The 18,570-nt window shown below is 56.2% G+C and overlaps 4 protein-coding genes across 6 annotated transcripts in view; 2 read left to right on the forward strand and 2 right to left on the reverse strand.

Annotated features, from left to right (window-relative positions):
- Nucleotides 1–3,486, forward strand: part of GP1BA (glycoprotein Ib platelet subunit alpha) — a gene marked incomplete at its 3' end in the record, with an annotated part of 31,687 nt that extends 28,201 nt beyond the window's left edge. Inside the window, exons 2-3 of the mRNA XM_079725662.1 lie at nt 1,275–1,357; nt 1,558–3,486. Coding sequence (XP_079581788.1) covers nt 1,564–3,486 — 1,923 coding nt within the window. The 5' untranslated portion in view covers nt 1,275–1,357; nt 1,558–1,563. The remainder of the gene's footprint in view (nt 1–1,274; nt 1,358–1,557) is intronic.
- Nucleotides 3,487–5,640: 2,154 nt separating this feature from the next.
- SLC25A11 (solute carrier family 25 member 11) lies at nt 5,641–8,419 on the reverse strand (the record flags this gene model as incomplete). Of its 2 annotated transcripts, none has more annotated exons than XM_079725765.1 (8): nt 5,641–6,383; nt 6,520–6,571; nt 6,652–6,751; nt 6,837–6,927; nt 7,006–7,096; nt 7,282–7,488; nt 7,572–7,724; nt 8,358–8,419. In XM_079725765.1, 8 exons carry the CDS (start codon nt 8,417–8,419, stop codon nt 6,228–6,230), a joined length of 912 nt encoding a protein of 303 aa, XP_079581891.1. In that variant the 3' UTR covers nt 5,641–6,227. The 2 variants fall into 2 exon arrangements, with proteins under 2 accessions (XP_079581891.1, XP_079581890.1); XM_079725764.1 differs by having other exon boundaries at nt 8,325–8,419.
- A 402-nt stretch (nt 8,420–8,821) lies between these two features.
- RNF167 (ring finger protein 167) lies at nt 8,822–13,401 on the forward strand. Of its 2 annotated transcripts, XM_079725858.1 has the most exons (10): nt 8,822–8,858; nt 8,995–9,497; nt 9,583–9,663; nt 10,932–11,057; nt 11,163–11,250; nt 11,439–11,529; nt 11,759–11,864; nt 12,007–12,100; nt 12,730–12,810; nt 12,889–13,401. In XM_079725858.1, exons 2-10 carry the CDS (start codon nt 9,414–9,416, stop codon nt 13,185–13,187), a joined length of 1,050 nt encoding a protein of 349 aa, XP_079581984.1. In that variant the 5' UTR covers nt 8,822–8,858; nt 8,995–9,413; the 3' UTR covers nt 13,188–13,401. The 2 variants fall into 2 exon arrangements, with proteins under 2 accessions (XP_079581984.1, XP_079581983.1); XM_079725857.1 differs by lacking the exon at nt 10,932–11,057.
- Nucleotides 13,402–13,868: 467 nt separating this feature from the next.
- PFN1 (profilin 1) lies at nt 13,869–16,744 on the reverse strand. Its single transcript, XM_079726038.1, has 3 exons — nt 16,468–16,744; nt 14,808–15,000; nt 13,869–14,198 (listed from the first exon to the last, which is right to left on the reverse strand). Exons 1-3 carry the CDS (start codon nt 16,597–16,599, stop codon nt 14,101–14,103), a joined length of 423 nt encoding a protein of 140 aa, XP_079582164.1. The 5' UTR covers nt 16,600–16,744; the 3' UTR covers nt 13,869–14,100.
- Nucleotides 16,745–18,570: the final 1,826 nt, after the last annotated feature.

Raw genomic sequence — 18,570 nt, forward strand, 5'->3', positions numbered from 1 at the left:
ATGACTATCAGGGAGTTTGTTTGTACTGGCTGAAAGGCTAGATAAACGAGTGGATGACAGAACCACTCACCAGGTTGGACAACTGCAGGAGGATTAGCTGTTTGGAGACACATGATGAGCTCAGTTTTGAACATATTGCTTCAGGGCCTTTGGGAGAGCCAAGAAATCCAAAAGGCAGTGGGACATATGTGTTCAGGTCTCAGGAGAGGGGTCTGGGCTAGAGACAAAGATTTGAGAGTCACTGGGGGACAGGTGGTGGTCGAAGGCAAGGGAATGGATGAGGAGACTCTCAGGTGTTTGTGTAGCATAAGAGAAGAGGAGGGCCAAAGACCGAATAATTTTAACTTATTAATTTTTCATGAAGGGCAGGGGAAGAAGAATCCACAAAGGACACTGAGAAGGGTCAGCCAGAGAGGCAAGACGAAAACCAAGAAAAAATTACTCTCAGATAAACAACAGGGTCCTACTGTGTAGTACAAGGAACTGTATTCAACACCCTGGGATAAACCATAATGGAAAAGAATATGAAAAAGAATGTGTATATGTGTATAACTGAGTCACTTTGCTGTAACAGCAGAAATTAACACAACATTGTAAATCAATTATACTTCAATAAAAAATAAGCTTAAAAATAAATTTAAAAAGAAAAATCTAAAAAAGGAAAAATTACTGTCATGAGTCCCAAAGTGGGAGTGGCCACAGGTGTTCAGGCTTCGGAAAACAAGATCATGTGGAGGAGTGCCCAGTGGATGGAGAGACTTGGGGGTCAATGGTGACCATGGTAAGAACTGAGTCTGTGGATTGGGGGTGGGGGAGAAACAGCCTAGAGTGGGATGAGGAGGGAGAGGGAGGCGAGGGTAAAAGTTAGGCAGTTTGAAGAATGCCGCTGTGGGACTTCCCTGGCGGTCCAGTGGTTAAGACTGCACTCCCAATGCAGAGGGCACGGGTTCGGGGAAGATCCCGCATGCCGTGTGGTATGGCCAAAACAAAAAAAAAAAAGAAGAAAAAAGAACGCAGCTGTGAAGCGGAAATGAGAGGGGCAGCTGGAGAGGTTTTTTTAAAAGCTGGAAGAGAGTGGTGGTTGGAGTCCACTCCCAATCTCCTGGTGTAGAAGGACAGTAGGCAAAAGCAGGACCAAAGGAGGGCTTGGGGAAAGCTGTGGAAGGAGGTGATAAAGGCCTGTGTCCGGGAGCGAGACCGTTCCCCGGGTCCCAGGAGCCCCTATCAGGCTGGCATTTCCTCCCCATCTCCACCCCCTTCCTGCCACTGACCAGGCCCTCCCTGGAGCTGGAAGAGAGAAGGACCAAGTCACACCCTGGAAGAAGCTCTGTGGCTCCGGAGGTCTTTCTGCTGGCCTGTAAGCTGGGGCCGGGGGAGGAGGGGGCCTGAGGGATGGATACCAGCCAAAGACCTGGAGCTGCAGTTTAGGCTTTGGGGGGCAAGGGGAGGAGAGGGGAGTGGATGGGGGAGGTGTGGGAGCTGAGTTTCTGGAAGGGACCCTGGAGGAGTACTGCCGGGGGGCGGAGGGGTGCCCACTCAACCCCCCCTTGCCCACAGGTCCCCATGCCTCTCTTCCTCTTGCTGCTCCTGCTGCCAAGCCCTTCACACTCCCACCCCATCTGTGGCATCAGCAAAGTGGCCAGCGAGGTGGAAATGAACTGTGAAAATAAGGGGCTGAAGGCACCGCCTCCAGATCTGCAAGCAGAAACCAACATCCTCCGCCTGGGTGGGAACCCCCTGGGCACCTTCTCCATGGTGTCCATGGTGAATCTGACTCACCTCACTCAGCTGCACCTGGAGAAGAGCCAGCTGACCAGCCTGCTGACTGACGCGACGCTGCCCCGGCTGGAGACCCTGATTATATCCCACAATACGCTGAGAAGCCTGCCCTTGTTGGGACGGGCGCTGCCAGCACTCTATACCCTGGATGTCTCCTTCAACGAGCTGGCCTCATTGTCTCCTGATGCCCTGAATGGCCTGAGCCACCTCCATGAGCTCTACTTGCGTGGCAACGAGCTGAAGACTCTGCCCCCTGGACTCCTGCAGCCCACACCCAAGCTGAAGAAGCTCAACCTGGCTGAAAACGGGTTGAGTGAGCTGCCCCCTGGGTTCCTGGATGGGTTGGAAGAACTTGACACCCTCTACCTCCAGCGGAACTTGCTGCGCACGATACCAAAGGGCTTCTTTGGGGACCTCCTCCTGCCTTTTGCTTTTTTCCACGACAACACCTGGTTCTGTGACTGTGGGATCCTCTATTTCAGCCACTGGCTGCAGGACAATGCCAACAATGTGTACATATGGAAGGAGGGTGTGGACGCCAAGGCCATGACCCCCAACGTGACGAGCGTGGGGTGTGTCAATTTGCCCAACACGTTTGTCTACACCTACTCAGGAGAGGGCTGCCACACCCCTGGCGACAGGGACAGCATAGACTACGATGTCTACGAAGAGGATGACAAGGTGCCTACCACAAGGGCTGCGGGCAGCTCCTCTACCCACACCAGTGCCCACACCACCCACTGGGGCCTGCTTTACTCAGTGCCACCTGCTCCGCTAGGCCCCCAAGTGTCCTCCTTGCCTCCAACTAAGGAACAGACCACGTTCCGAATTTCTACAGGACCCATCACATTCTCCAAAACTCTAAAACCCACCCCAGAGCCCACAAGCCCGAGCACCCCAGAGCCCACAAGCCCGAGCACCCCAGAGCCCACAAGCCCGAGCACCCCAGAGCCCACAGCCCCGAGCACCCCAGAGCCCACAAGCCCGAGCACCCCAGATCCCACAGCCCCGAGCACCCCAGAACCCACAAGCCCGAGCACCCCAGAGCCCACAGCCCCGAGCACCCCAGAGCCCACAGCCCCCAGCACCCCAGAGCCCACAGCCCCCAGCACCCCAGAGCCCACAAGCCCGAGCACCCCAGAGCCCACAAGCCCGAGCACCCCAGAGCCCACAAGCGAGACCTCAGAACCCACCATATCCTTAACCTCCACAAAACCCACTTCACTTCCCACTATCTTAGAATCCGCCACAGCCACCATCTCTGAATTTGGTAACCTCCTGAAGGCCCAGGGGGTGGCTCAGTGGAATGCGGAGAGTTCCAGAAACGACCCTTTTCTCAACTCTGACTTTTGCTGCCTCTTCCTGGGCTTCTATATCTTGGGTCTCCTCTGGCTCCTGTTTGCCTCTGTGGTCCTCATCCTGCTGCTGTTCTGGGTCCAGCACGTGAAACCACAGGCCCTGGCCACAGTCACGCACACCTCACATCTAGAGCTGCAGAGGGGAAGGCAAGTGACAGTGGCCCGGGCCTGGCTGCTTTTCCTCCAAGGCTCGCTCCCCACTTTCCGCTCTAGCCTCTTCCTGTGGGTGCGGCCTAACGGCCGTGTGGGGCCCCTGCTGGCAGGACGGCGGCCCTCAGCCCTGAGCGTGGGTCGTGGTCAGGACCTGCTGGGGACAGTGGCTGTTAGGTACTCCGGCCACAGCCTCTGAGGGGGGGTGGTTTGGGGACCTCGAGAGAGACTCTGATGGGCTTTCCTATTGGGATCTAGCTGGGGGCGGGTGGGTACAGAGTACAGGGTCGGGGGAGGGCTTCGTTACTGCTTCTTTGTCAGGAGCCTCCTCTGCACACCCCGGGCACACAATCCCAGACCCAGCATATCTGGAGAGGTAGTGAGATGGAGAAGTTGGGTGGGTCACAGAACAAAGAGAGCTCCTGATGCTGCATGGACGGCGGGGTTCCCAGACCACTAGGTTGTTACCATCACTTTGGGGAAGTTTTAGGAAAAAGCAAACAACAAACAGAATATAGCACGGTTCCCACATGTATCCATGTATTGAAGGAAACTTGGGAAGAGATGTCAAGATATGAGCCCTGATTGTCTCTGGATGGTATAAATACGGGTGGTTTTATTTTCTATTCCTCTGCTTAGCATTTTCTGGTTTTCCACCATCATATATTATTTGTATCATAAAAATAATTTTAAAATAGAATGTTCGTTCTTTTGAAGAGGGAAACGAGGCTAGGGCACCATCACCAGCATTCCCAAGGCCCCAGGTGCCCCACCCTAGTTGCACTGCTCACCCCCAAAAGCTCTAGTCTTGGCCTGCACTTCCCCTGCCTGGGCTGCCTTTTCCCTCCTCCAAGGGTAACCACCCACCAGGCCAACCACAAGCAAGTTCCAGCTCAAGATCCAGAAGTTTCCTGGGAGCTCAGTGGTACTACTGAGGCTATCTGCCTGCCACCTGCAGTACTAGGAGGACGGGTGGGTGCCTCCCGGCACCTGTGGCCTCAGAAACACAGCTCTCCTGCTTTGCCCAGGGCAGCAGGACAGGGGAGGGGAGGGCCTGGCAGTGAGTGCCATCTTGGTGGGTTTTACTGAACTACTCTCGGTTTCCTGCTGTCAAGCCTGCAGGTAGGCAGATGGAGCCCAGTTCTCTCCCCTGGTGCCATGGATTCTGCCATTCACCTGACCACCTTGGGTAGGGCTTTCTCTCCTGCCTCCAGCCCAAGCCAACATTTAGGGCCCAGAGAATGGGAGTGAGGGCTGAGCCTTTCTGGCTCCACGGAGACCCCTTCCTCCAGATGGTGCAGGAAGAATCCTCCTAATCTGAAACCCTGACCGCATCTTTCTCCTGCTCTGAACTCTTCCTGATATAGAGGACAACTCCCGAGCTTGGCGATCGAGGACTTCCGTGCACCAACCCATCTAACAGTGTAGCTTCCCCTCCCACAGCAGACACTTCACAGCCTGTGCTCCAGCTATTACAAACTTTGCAGAGATCACCTGCTCCCCCGCGTTTCTCCTCTAAGCCTTTGCTCTCAGTGGGCCAGTAGTGCTGCCCCGCCCCACTTCCCTGGCCAGTCGGGTACTGTGCACCGTCTCCCCTCGTCCAGGCTGGCCCGGGTGCCCCACATCACCCTGCAGCGGTCTGTTGCTGACTCCCAGTTTCCCTGTGTCATCCTCCCCTCTGGACTTGGCACTCCTTAAGGACAAGGTCCAGGCTTCAGGTGGCTCAAAGCGGGCCCTGTGGCCCAGGCCAGCATGTGCACGGAGAGGGTAAGAAAAGAGGCAGAGGTGGGAAGGCCCGGCTGCACCGCCAGGCTGCTGAGCTCAACTTCTTCTACTGACGAGGTTCTGCCAAGGCGACAGTTCCCACCTGCCGTCTGCCTGTCCCCTGGCCTACCTGTCCCCTGGCCTGGCTCGGGAGAAGCCTTGGGGCCTCGTGCTGCCCAGCCCTCCTTCCCATTGACCTTCCTATGCCCTTTTATGCCCCAAGAGGTTCCTAAGCTCCTTGAGGGCAGGGCCTGGGAGTCACACATCTCCTAAAGAAATGGAGAAGGCAGTCACTCTCCCCAGCTTACAGCCCACATCAAGCCTCCAGGCTCTGGGGGCCCGGCTCCGTGCCCACTCTGCCCCTGACAGGTCAGCCTTCCCCTCTCAGACTCTATTCCCTCCCTCTTCAGGCCGCAGAGACAGTCACCAGACCCCAGAGGTTTTTCCTGGGGATTACATGAGATGACCTGGGCGTCTGTTGCATTCTTGAGCGAGGGGCTGGGAAGCAACACACAGGGCCTGGAGTTTGGGTTTTTCTCACCCTTCAGCTGCTGCAACATGACTGATTTACATAACATTTGCATAAAAACAGCGGGAACTTTTTCTTTAATAATTTTTCTTAAAAACTCCAGTTCCTGTTCTCCAGGGGCATCCGCTTCTTTGTCCAGTCTCCTCCCCCTCCTGCGCCCACAGCTCTCCAGATTTGGGGGTGGTGTCATCAATCCAATTTATTGATTACGTCCTCAGTGAGGTGGAGGAAGGAAGGGCCATGTCCTCCCACTGCAGTCCTTTGATCATCTTGACAGCTTCGGCTCTCTCCTGTCCCCTCAGCTCTGCCTTGATTTCCCCACTGAGAAGGGGGACCTTCTGCTGTACTATGTGCCCTGAAACTAATACCCAAGAGGAGGCCAGAAATCTGCAGGGAGCTTCGCACCTCCGTGCAGGGCACAGGCAGGGACAGAGAGATCATGATGATTAGGACAAGGAGGGCAAGCTGGAGCAGGGGCAGGACAGACCAAAAGTCCTTTATCACAGAGGAGGGAACCATACTGTGGAGGGAAAATAAATAGAGGGGCCCAGGGCAGCAGAGTCTAGGTCCCCTGGGGGGCACACTGACTGTAGGAGCAGCGGGCGAGTGGGAGCCCCGGCACAGCGGCTCCAGGCCCCTCAATCGCCTCAGCCACTGAGGAAGAGACGCTTGTAGGCCTTGTTCATCTGCTCCAAGAAGATGAAAGTGAGGACAGTGTGGGGACCCAGGCGGGCATAGTATGGTGTAAAGCCCTTCCACAGACTGAAGAAGCCCTCGTAGCGGACGACCTTCACCAGCACATCCTAGACAGCCAGGCAGGCACGGCACTGAGGCTGGGACCTGGCCTCTGGGACCCTCTTCCTCTTACCCAGCTATCCCCCACCCCCACTCCCAGGACATCCAATCCGGCAGCCCAAGACCCTAGCCCTGCTTCCTCACCAGCCCGTTCTTGTATTCTGGCTTCCCGTCAATCATTCGCATGTTCTGGATCCTGAAGGAGAGGAGGCAGGAGCATGAGAGACATAAAGAGGGCTCTCCCGTCCTTCTCCAGGCCCAGGTCTGCATACTCACCGGGTCTTGGCAATGTCCACAGGCATAGAGGCAGCAGTGGTGACCAGGCCGCTGATCATGCTGGCACAGAAGTGGCACAGGATGTTGTCAGAGAAGTAGCCTGGAGGAGGCAGAGCAGGGGTGGCAGTCAGCTCAGAGCTGGCCCAGGCTAGGCTGGGAGCTGAGGGCCCAGCTCTGGGTCTCACCTGAGTCCAGTAAAAACTGCTTGGACTGGGAGTAGGAGGCGAGCTGGGCGGCATTGACGACGACGGCCCGAGCCATGGTAGGGATGCAGCCCTGGGGTGGGGGGGATGGAGAAGTCAGAAATGCCCAAGACCTGACCCCACATCCCCAGTCTCCAGCCCCTTCACTCACCCTCCATAGTGTAGGAACGCCCTCTTCCCGGGTAATTCGAATCAGGGCATTAAACACGTTTTTGTAGCCACGGCGCTGGTCAGCTGGAAGCCTGGTGGGAAGGTAGGGAGAGGCCAAGTTTGGGATAGACCACCCTGCCCCCACAGGAGCAAAGAAAGGGGGGCCAGAATGCTGTGAACAGGTGAATGCTGTGCTCTAAATCTAGAATAAGAAATCAGTTCTTTCATTCTAGATTCCAGGGAATGGGGCTGGGGCAGGCTCAGACCTGGAACTCACCGGCCATCAGCTGTCATGCGGATAAGAGCCACCTCAGCTGGTGTTCCCACAAAGGCACCAGTTGCACCTGCAGTCATGCCAATCAGGGCCTTCAGCAGAAAGCCAGGGGGTGTACCATCAGCCCCAGTCAGGCGCTCAAATAGCACGGTATAGATACCAAGGCGAGTAGTGGTATAGGTGGCCTGGCGCAGCAGGCCAGCTGACAGCCTGGGAAGTGAAGGAGTCAGTGCATCAAGCCGAAGTCTAGAGCTGTCAACCCACACCCTACCCCCATCCTTTGGCCCCAGTACCCGGTGTAAATGCCCCTCAGCCCTTCTGCCCTCAGAATGCTGGTGAGGGCATGGAAGCTGGTTTTGTACTCTCGTGTCTTGGCTCCTTCCCCACTCAGCTGCATCCGGTTCTTCACCAGGTCCAGGGGCTGCACAAAAACTGTAGCTCCCATCCTGGGGGAAGACAGGGGTGGAGTCAAGAGCTAGGTGTCCCAGATCTACGAAAGCCCCCTGGAGCCCAGCAACAAGAGATCACAAAGGGCAGGGCCTGCCATGCGATTGACTACATGTTCAGGAGGCTGCTGGGCATGTGTACAAGAGTCTCTGCGTGTACCAAGAGCAATGGGTCTGAAAAGTCCAGCGGTCCAGTAGAGGCCATGCAATGAAAGTGTTCCATGCAGCTCCCAGGGTGTCAAGCAGTGACCCAGAGATTGCATGCAGTCCGACCCAAGGAGGAGAGGTGGGCATTCATGACCTGGGACTCCACGTAGTCCAGCAGGAGCCATGCAATGACCTGAAACCTCAAACAGCCCCGCAGAGCCAAGCAATGGGCTGGGAAACTCTGGTGGCCCGGTGGGGGCCGTGTATGCAGCCCAGAAGGGGCCCTGCGATGGGTGAAAAGATCCTAGCAGCCTATCAAGGACCTCGTAATACGATGGGGACAGCAATGACCCCGTGTCACCTCGGTTCACTGCAACACACCCAAAGAACAGGGCCCGGTTCCTGGCACCCGTCCCTGAATCCTCCTGTCCCATCCCTGGGGCCTGAGCTTACCCGGCCAGGCCCCCAAACAGGAACTTGACGGACTTAGGGGAGGTACGGGGCTTCCCGTTCACCCCACTAGCCCCGGGACTCGCCGTCGCCGCCATCGCCACTCAATGGCCCTCAGCTCCCGGACCCGTGCGCGCGCGGCCCCGCTCGCGCCCAAGGTGACACCGCGCGCGCAACAGAGGAGAGGGCGCGCGCGCACGCCCTGGCGCTCAGGTCCAGCGCCAGCTGGAAGTTGGCGCAGGCGCAGGCGCGAGCGCAAAGGCGTCCGGGAGTAAGGCGGAGCTGAAGGAGGAGCTTCAAGAATGGGTGAGGGGATGGGGTGCAGCATAGGCGCAATTTTTATCGAATTGGAGTCGCGGGAAAATAGAGAGGAGGGTATTTGAAGATCTCGCGAGATCGAGTGAGTTAGACTGGCCAGAGATAGGCGGTCTCTCGCGATAGATACAGGAAGCTGTCAGCAGGTGGGAGGGAGTGTGGTGAGGACTCTCGCGAGACTTGAAGGTACGGCGGCGGCGGCGGCCAGAGGGAGGAGAAGAGGTTTGTAAACCGGGCAGCTGAGGGATCCAGGGTACTAGCGGAGAAGCGACTGAGTCGTCTTCTGGGGCCTCGGTGCTCCTTTCATCTCCACAGGCACTCCCTCCACCTCTAACCCTTCTTTTAATCGGCCTTTTAGGACCGGAAGTCCTTCGTCTTGAGCGTCCATTGCTGGAAGCGGCCCGACTTTCTTTGCCGGAAATCCTCTTCCAGGGGATGGAAAGACGGCCCACCTGGCCGGAAGTCCCACCTCCTTGAGCTCCCCCACCCTTCCAGAAGTTTTTCTGTCACCTGTGCTTGCCTCCGATCCCTTTCCCCGTATTATTCCTGTACCAGAAAGGGGTATTTTTGGTGTCTCCCTCCCAGCTCCATTAAACGGGTTGGCTGTCTCACTCCCCGAGTCGGGGGTCCTTCCCCGCGCCCCCATGTAGCTGGGAAGTGGGACCTGGGGGTGGTTGGACCCCTGGGATCCTGAAGGAGGGCAAGAGAGGGCGCAGAACTCCGTTTCTGCTCCTGTTATCGGGACGCGGCCTCCTCCGCCTCTCCCCTCCCGCTGCCATGCACCCTGCGGCCTTCCCGCTTCCTGTGGTTGTGGCCACTGTGCTGTGGGGAGCGGCCCCCACCCGGGGGCTCATTCGAGCGGTGAGTCTGAGGGGACGTTAGGGGAAGGGCGCTGAAGGGAGAGCTTGCAGGCTGAAGGGCAAACATGGACTCTTTTTGTCCGCAGATCTCGGACCACAATGCCAGCATGGACTTTGCAGACCTCCCAGCTCTCTTTGGGGCTGCCTTGAGCCAGGAGGGACTTCAGGTGATTTTCTTCCCTCTTTCCTGTTTCCCTGAATTCTCTCTGCTGGGTAGGGGTTGAGGAGCCTTTCTTGGGGGAAGCCGGAGGTAGGAAGAGTCAAGTTAGGAACTAAGTGCAAGAACACATCTAGTGTGGTGGAATCCAGAATCTGGAGGGAGAATACAAAGTCTCCTCTTAGAACTCTGAGCCTTAGAAGGGAGACTGAAAGTGGACTAAGATAAAAGGCAGGACGAGTGGTGCATATCAATAGGGTCTCTAGAGCCAGTTACTGGTTTTATGACCTTGGACAAATTATCTCTCAACCTTAGTTTGTTTTACTGTAAAATGGGATAATAATAGAAATTATCACATGTATTATTGTGAGAATTAGATAAGCAATTTTGTAGTTTTTCACAAAGACTGCCACATAGCAAGAACTCAGTTGGGCCATAGATATCAGTATAGTTGTTTGTGAAATGGGTAATTGGAAAATTAAAGGGAGGTGTTAAAAAAATTCAACTGAGTAAATTTTAAAGCTCTTACTGGCTTTTATTTAATGACTCATGAATCAGACAGCATTCCACCTAGCAGATAGAAAGGATCTCTGAAGAACCATACAAAATGAAAGACTTATAGGCAGAAGGGGGTGGGGCAAGGAAGTTATACTAGCAAAGATTTGATTGTTTTTGCTAGTGGCAAAGATTTCCTTTCTTTAGGGGACTGCAGGGGTCTACCAGGCAGATTACCTCACTAGTGCTGACCAAGTAATTCCAGATAGAGTGGTTTAAGATTCCATTCCTGGGGGAGGCTAAAATTATAATTAAGTATTGAGTTTGGTGACATGGGGGTCACAAATAACTCCATTTGGGTTTGGTCTTGTGTTTTTTTAAAACAGGGGAATATGTTCCCTAGGACTATGTATTAGAGCAGGGAATGTGAAACAACTTGAGAAAGTGACATGGATGAATGGAGAATTGGATTACAATCAGTGGGAAACTGGAAGGCACAATAATTAGCTAGGAGTGTGGAGTATATATCAGCTCATCTGGGAAAGGGAGAGGGATGATGGAGGGTCTGGTAAAGGGATGTTGTTTGATGTGATTGCATCTTCAGGAGGCTAAGAGAAGAGGTAGATGTCTGACTTTGGTGGGATGCTCAGACCCCAGGAATGAGCTCAGACCCCAGTGGGCTCAGACCCCACTGACCTGTGGGGGCCATTGTGCTTGGTGGGACCTGTGGGGAGCAGCACCTAGGGAGATGAAATCCAGCTGTTGTTTGCTTCTCTTCTTCAGGGCTTCCTTGTGGAGGCTCACCCAGACAATGCCTGCAGCCCCATTGCCCCACCACCCCCAGCCCCGGTCAACGGGTCAGTCTTTATTGCACTGCTTCGAAGATTCGACTGCAACTTTGACCTCAAGGTTGCTGAATGTGGAGTGGGAGCTGGGAGGCTGAGGGTAAAAAAGGCACCAGGAATGAAAGGTGGCAAGGCCCATGATGGCTCCTTATCTGCCTTGTCTCCCTAGGTCCTAAATGCTCAGAAGGCTGGGTATGGTGCAGCTGTGGTACACAATGTGAATTCCAATGAACTTCTGAATATGGTGTGGAATAGTGGTAAGGTTGGAGGATCTGGACAGCTGGGTTTTCAGTAGAGCTTAGACTGAGAGATGGCGGGAGGGCTGAAGCCTTAGGGAAAAGAAATCGGTCCTTTAGGTAGAATGGGGCAAGAAAGCCAAATGCCAGGGTTACCAAGGATTCGTATGGAAGGTTGGGTCCCCAGTGTAATGCCCTAATCCCTGCAGAGGAAATCCAGCAGCAGATCTGGATCCCGTCTGTGTTTATTGGGGAGAGAAGCTCCGAGTACCTGCGTGCCCTCTTTGTCTACGAGAAGGGGTAGGACGTGTCCCTCCTTCCCACTCTTCCCTCCGCACTTCCATGCCAACCTGGAGTCCAAGCCCATGCCCCAGCCATTCAGCCTCAGGCCCGTCATGCTCTGCCTCTTGGTACTTTCTTCCCATCCCCTTCCCCCCCTGTGGGCCCTGTCCAGAGCCAGTTACTTTGTCCCTCTTTCTTTGTCCCTTTGCCTTTCCTGCCCCTCTGATATTCGTCTTCCTTTTCCCAGGGCTCGGGTGCTTCTGGTCCCAGACAATAGCTTCCCCTTGGGCTATTACCTCATCCCTTTCACAGGGATTGTGGGACTGCTGGTTTTGGCCATGGGAGCAGTGATGGTGAGTAGCTCAGGGACCAAGATGGGAAGAGCTGAGGCCTTTAAAGCCACACTGGCTCTGGGGTTGCAAGATAGGGCTGGTTTGTACGGGATTGTCCAGATTTGTTCTCTAAGACTGATCCATCCACTCCCCCTTTCACCAGATAGTTCGTTGTATCCAGCACAGGAAACGGCTCCAGAGGAATCGACTGACCAAAGAGCAACTGAAACAGATTCCTACACATGATTATCAGAAGGGTGAGGAGGGTGGAGGAGAGAAGGCCTTTCCCACTATTTCCCTGGTTCTGAAGGAGTTGGAGCCCAGGAGAAAAGAGGCAGAGATGGCAGGGAGGTGTCAGCTTGAGATGCCACCTTTGCTCCTCTTTTTATGCATACATACAGGATTAGAGCAGGAAACGGAAAGCAAAAATGATTAACTGTAATAGTTGGGGGGCGGGGATGGAGGACCTTGCTCATAAGAGAGAAGGTGGAGAAAGCAGAAAAATGGAAGGCGTGGGGAAGATTCCTCCAGAGAAGGCAGACACAGGTAAGGAGGGGCTGGGTCTTAGGCACTGGAGCCTCCAGTGCCCATATAAGGCTATGGCAGAAGCCCTGCCCCGTTTCTGCTCCTCCCACCCTCTCTCTCTCCAGCCTCACACCTCCCCCCAAAAAAACCACTTCCCTTCTTACCTGTTTCTCTTTAGTTGTTCTAACCCAGGATTCCTCATGTTCTACCCTGCTCCAGTCTCAGCTCTTCCACTGGCTCTGTAGAACCAGAGAAAATAACTTTTGCAGGGCTTAGCTCCGCCACAGGCCTCCCAGAGTGAGTTCTTGTGGGCCCTGGTCCAGGATGGCTCAGTAGAAGAACTCCTTTCTTCTTTCACCAGGAGATCAGTATGATGTGTGTGCCATCTGTCTGGATGAATATGAGGATGGGGACAAGCTGAGGGTGCTCCCCTGCGCTCACGGTGAGGCCCTCACTTCCTGTGCCCGTGCCCCCCTGCCCCCAGCAGGCACCACACGCTTCACCTCATTCCTCTTGGCAGCTTATCACATCCGCTGTGTGGACCCCTGGCTCACTCAGACCCGGAAGACCTGCCCCATCTGCAAGCAGCCTGTTCATCGGGGTCCTGGGGATGAGGAGCAGGAGGAAGAAACCCAGGGGCAAGAGGGTGACGAGGAAGGGGAGCCGAGGGACCACCCTGCTTCCGAACGTACCCCACTTCTGGGCTCCACCCCCACCCCTCCCACCTCCTTCGGCTCTCTAGCCCCGGCTCCCCTCGTCCTTCCTGGGTCTTCCACAGATCCCTCACCCTCTACCTCCGCAGCTGCCATCCTGGTCTAGTAGTCCCCTTCCCCTCTCCCCTCCACCTCTGATGACCTATTTGCACAGCTCCTCTTCCTCGCTACGGTCTTCTACATTGAGGAATAGGAGACGAGGAATAGGAGTCGTTTCCACCCCAGGTTTCTCCCTTACCCAACTCTATCCTCTTGAAGGGGTTGGGGGTACAAAGGGATGGGGTTTTCATTTATTGGGTTAATAAAATTGTTTTTGTGGACTAAGGGTGAGATCATTCTCACACAGGTAAACTTCTTATCCTTTTGGGGCATTGTCCCTTTCTGCCATACATGGGCAAGGGAGTGCTGGGAGGCTAACCTGTCGTCTACAGGGCAGCCCCAATAGGCATCTGTTGTGACTCCGAGAGGGGGAGCCCCACCCACATGTGAGGATGACTCAACTGGCCTCTGCCTTGCCCGCAGGCCTGAACCCATTCTCTTGGTCTGGATGGCTCTATTCCATTATCCACCAATTCAGTTAGCACACTGAGGACCTAGGTAGGGCTGGCCCACCTGGCCAGGTAGGCCGGAAGCAGGTGTTTAATCCTGGACATGAAAGCAAGCTCAAAATCCTAGACTTTGTAGTGCCTCAACCCTTCTGCTGCTTCTGACCCCAAGCCAGGATGAAGGAGGCAGATCACAGTGGCTGTCCTCCATCCTGACACCCAGGCTAAAACCACACAGCACCTTGTCAGTATAATCTTTTTTATTCAGGAAAAAAAACCAAAAAAAAGTTTTCCAACCACACACAGGAGGGGTATGGGTTGGGGGAAGGGTGTCTGTCCATCCAGCCCAGGCCCCCAGCCCATGTGGTTTTGGCAGCAATAAGGGGTGTGGGGTAATGGCCCAAAAAATAAAAATGGTGTATGTGTGTGTGGGAAGGAGAGGGGTGCAAAAGCAGTGGGGAGTGACAGACGAGGTCAGTACTGGGAACGCCGCAGGTGGCAGGCCATTTCATGACATTTCTTGTTGATCGTACCACCGTGGATACCTTCTTTGCCCATCAGCAGGACTAGCGCTGGAGGAAAGAGAAAGGAGGCTAGGACCCAGGTGTCACAATCCCACCCCCGGCCAGCTGTTCAGCAGCTGTCCAGCCCTGGGGGCTGTAACCCAACCTCATCTCTCCCACCCCCCCACACACAGGCAGGCTGTCAGTCACCCTGAAACAATAGGGCTTTTCAAAAGAGGAAAATCAAGCTTAAAGGCTGGAAAGGAACACAGTAAAATTTAGGGGTCAAAGGCTTGTGGACAGTTGACTCGTGTTCAGGCTAGAAATGGCTGTGGATGAGTCTGCCACCTCCGTTTTAAGAAAAGAGCTCAAAACACAAGAGCTAAGCTCTGGCTTATGACTAACAGTCTACCTCCTCCAAGAAAATAAGTTTCTCATCTGAAAAGGCTCAAGACAAAAAGGAACTTAAGAGGTAATACAGTTCAACTTCTTTACATTGTAAAATGAGGAACTGAGAACTGAAGGGACAATCCAATGTCCCAGCTTCCAGCAGGCTGGGAGTAGAAACTGGTCTGGTCCCTTCATACTGGGTGATCCACACAGAAGAACCCAAAAAATTAATAGAAGGAAGTACATTAGAGATTTTGGAACTAGAGAAAGGGCAAGACTCAAACTCACTCTTGGTAGTCAGGGTGACAGTGATATTGAAGGTGGGGGCTCCGGAGGTGCTCTTGGTACGAAGATCCATGGTAAATTCCCCTTCCTGCATCAGTGAGTCCCGGATCACAGAACATTTCTGGCCCCCAAGCGTTAGCCCATTCACGAAAAAACTTGACCGGTCTTTGCCAACCAGGGTACCAACCTCAGCTGGCTGGAAGGGGAATCAAGCACCCATCAAGTTAGTCAGTACACCAAGGTTCCCACCTTCTTCTCCAAGGACCCACCTGCCTTCCATTTCTCCGGGAAGCTAAACCCCCTGGGGGGGAGATGTGTATGTTATCTGCTTTGTACACATCCGTGAAATTTCAAAGACTCAGGACTGTTGGAAGTTAGTACACAAAAAGATCATGATCTTCAAACCTAGAGAACGGTAATAAGAAGGGACAACATATTCCTCTGGAAACTTAGATGTCGTTTAATAGGGAAAGCAAACCCAGGAAATAAAGGGGGCCAAAAAGCAGTTAAGAGAATGGAGTGGAATGGAGTGGGGAGCCTTTGGATGCTCAGAACTCCTTCAGGAAAAGCAGAAGCGAAGAGGGAAAGGGAGGGGGCGGGCAAAGCAGGCGAACCAACTTTGCCCTTATTTGGTCAAAGGTTCTGCAGGAGTTGTTAGGGGCCCGGACGCCTGGGTCTCCAAGTAACCTAGAGTTTAGGTCCAGGTATTTATGCTCTAAGATGAGGAAGCAGATGCCTGGGGGCTTTCCGGGAAAGTTGAAAACTTTTGGAGGGGACCTGGGACCAGACCCGGCAAGCCAGCTCTCGGGTCCAGATACCCCAGGGAACGTATCTCCCCCTCCCCCATAACACCCCAAATCCCCACATCCGGTCCCCTCCCGCCCGGAAATCCCCTTCCCCCCCATTTCGAACTTCCGCTCCCCCTCCCCACTTCCGGGCAGTGTGGACAGAGGAGGTGGTGATGGGGACAGCAGTAGTCGTCCCATATTCCTTCACTTATATACTGTCCTAGAACTTCTCACAAAGTTCCCCTGCTCCAGGCCCCGCCGGATGGCGGGAAGGGAGGGCGAGGGGACTTCCGGGGCTGGCCTCACAGGAATGTTGAGTCCAACGTGCCGACTTGGGGTTGGGGGAGGTCGTGTGGCGGCCTAGCCCTCTCTTACGGAGTTGGGAGGGGCAGGGAGCCCACGGAGGACGGGCATGGGACCCAGGCCATGCGACTGGGGCTACCTCCCCCATAAGGAGGAACAATGGTGGAGGGGGCGCGAGCTGGCGGCCGGAAGTAGAGCTAGGGGTCCAGGGGTCCCCAAGTCCCTTCTCAATCACAATCCCGAGCGGAAATTGCGGTGCGTGCCCGACCCACCCTGGAGGAGGCGGAAGTGGGCCGCCGCACCGGGCGGTGCGCCCCTCCCCGCCCTGTGTCCCGGATGTAACGCCCCGTCGCGGAAAGCGGAGCGGCGGGCTGGCTGGGCGCCGCCGCCCGGGGCGTAGGACTCAGGGGGCCACGGAGGGACCCGCTCACGTGCAGCCGCCATTCGCGCCACTTCCAGGGCAAGGACCGGGTCACGGCCTTTCGCTGCCCTCCCCAGACCGCGCCCGCCACCACCCAAGTCCCTCCCTCAGGGTGCAAGCCCGGCCAGTCTCCGCGCAGGCCTCGCAGTACCGTGATGTTGACGAAGGTCTTCCCGGGGACGGCGGCCCAGACGGAGGGCGAGTCCTTATAGCCCACGATGGCCGCGTCCTGACACACCCCGTCCGCCATGAGGTTTTCGATGTAGGCGTTCCAGCCGGCCATGGCGCTGCTACTGGGGTGCTCTCGGGGCTGCTGCTGGGGCCACGGGCTGGGCTCGGGCTGCCTCGGGCTGGCGGGCGGGGGAAGGCAGAGAGCTTGGGGCACGCGCTGCTGTCCGGACCGCGGCTCTGCTAGCAGTGCAGCAGCCCTCGCACCGCCACTTCCTGCTCCTCCCCACCCCCCTAGATTTTTATTTGCAAAGGGCGGTGGGGGCGGGGCCTGCTCCCCATTCCCTCCCTCCCTCTCTTCGCCTGCCCAGATAGCGAACTTTGCAAGTGCAATTTAAAAAATCCCTCCCCCTACTGCAAAATTTGCAGAGTTCGATGGAAAGCGACGCAAAAAGGATGGGGGGCGGGGGTGGGTTAGGGTTAGGGCTCCCTCCACTTCGCATAGAATATCAGTCAGACTTTGGTGTACGGAAAGGGAGTGAGCCAGAGGGAGGAAGGAAAGTGAAAAGAGAAAGAATTAGCAAACTGCAAATTTAGCAAATTAAAGAGGATTCGGGTAACTCAGGGTTAAACGGAATGACTCCCCCTTCCCCCACCTCTGCCGGGGGGGGGGATGTTGGGGGAAAGGAACGGCGGGCGGCGGCGGCGCCTGCGCCCGCGCCTGCGCCCGGGCCGGGAGGGAAAGCGCGTGGCGCGGTTGGGGTTGGCGGCTGGCTTCGCGGGCGCACGCCCGGGCGCACCGGATTTGGACCCCCTGCGAAGGAAGGCCGGCCGGGGACGTGTCTCCCGCCGGGCGGAAGGGGCGGGGGCGAGGCGTGCGCATTGCCGCTTCTGCCCCCCCCCCTTGATTTTATTTATTCAAGAAATAAGGGAGTAAAGGGAAATTTGACAAAATACCCCGGCCGTTTTCAGAGTTGAAGGCATCCACCAGGGACACTTCTGTCCCCAGCATCTACCCGGGCGGCACAAGTGGCACTGGCTGGAGCCCACCTCGACTCCAGGGGATTATCCCTCGCGCTGGATCAACTCCAGCCTCAGGCCTCACCCCCACGTCCCAGCTCCGCCCGTCCCCCGGTCAGCAGTTTGGGTCACTGGCCGTGCCCCTTGGCCCGTCTCTGCAGAGGTCACTGAGGGACCGTGGGGCGAGACGGGCGGGCTTATTTTTCAAGGCGGAAGAATTTTTCAAGGCGGAAGAATACTAAGCGGTTTCAAGATTGCAACTTTTTCAAGAGGGGAAAGTCCCTTCTACGTTGGCCCGTTAAGGTTTTTCTTCTTTTTCAGTTAAACTTATGGTAAGAACTTGTGTGCGATTAGTTCACTCACCGCCCACCGGGAAGAGGGTGGGGCAGGACCCGGCGGCCTGCTTAGGTGAACTAGCCCTTGCTGGCCGCCCGGGCAGCTGAGGGGCTTGGCCACTTCCGGTCCCTCGGGGGAGGGGCACCTCCCGGGCGGGAAGGGGCTCCGCTCCTCTCCGGTCCTCGCCAGCGGACGCGGTGCCCTCGCGGCTACTCCGAACCCCAGGGGCATCCACGGTCCCCGAACCCGTGTTCCTCGACAGCCGCGGTGGCTGAGTCACTGGCCGGCTCGGGCGGGGCCGCATGCGGGCACGTGGCGGCGCTCCCCGCTCGCCGTCTCCTGACCCTTGGCCTGCCGCACCCCCTTCCCCAGGGTGGAAATCTCCGGAGAGGGAGCGGCCAGAGATAAGGGGGGGAGGGCGAGATGGAAGACCGGGGGTAGGGATCCTGAGGTGGGGGCTGGGAGACACACCGCGGGGCAGGCAGGGCAGGGAGGGGAGCTCGGGAGAGAGCCCGGGGCTGAGTCACTGGGCGCCGGCTGCTGCGGCGCCGGCGGGAAGGTCTTCCGAGTTGGGGGCGACGAGCAGGGAAGCCGATGATCTTCGTTCGCCGGCCGGCCGACCGGAGCCCGGGCGTGCCCTCAGCTCCCGGCAGGGGCTGCAGCCAGAGTCGGGGCAGACCTCACTCCCGCCAGGCCCGCCGAGGCGGAGAGAGTCACCGAGTGCAGAGAC

The sequence above is a fragment of the Hyperoodon ampullatus genome, assembly GCF_949752795.1.
Source record: "Hyperoodon ampullatus genome assembly, chromosome: 19".
NCBI lineage: Eukaryota > Metazoa > Chordata > Mammalia > Artiodactyla > Ziphiidae > Hyperoodon > Hyperoodon ampullatus.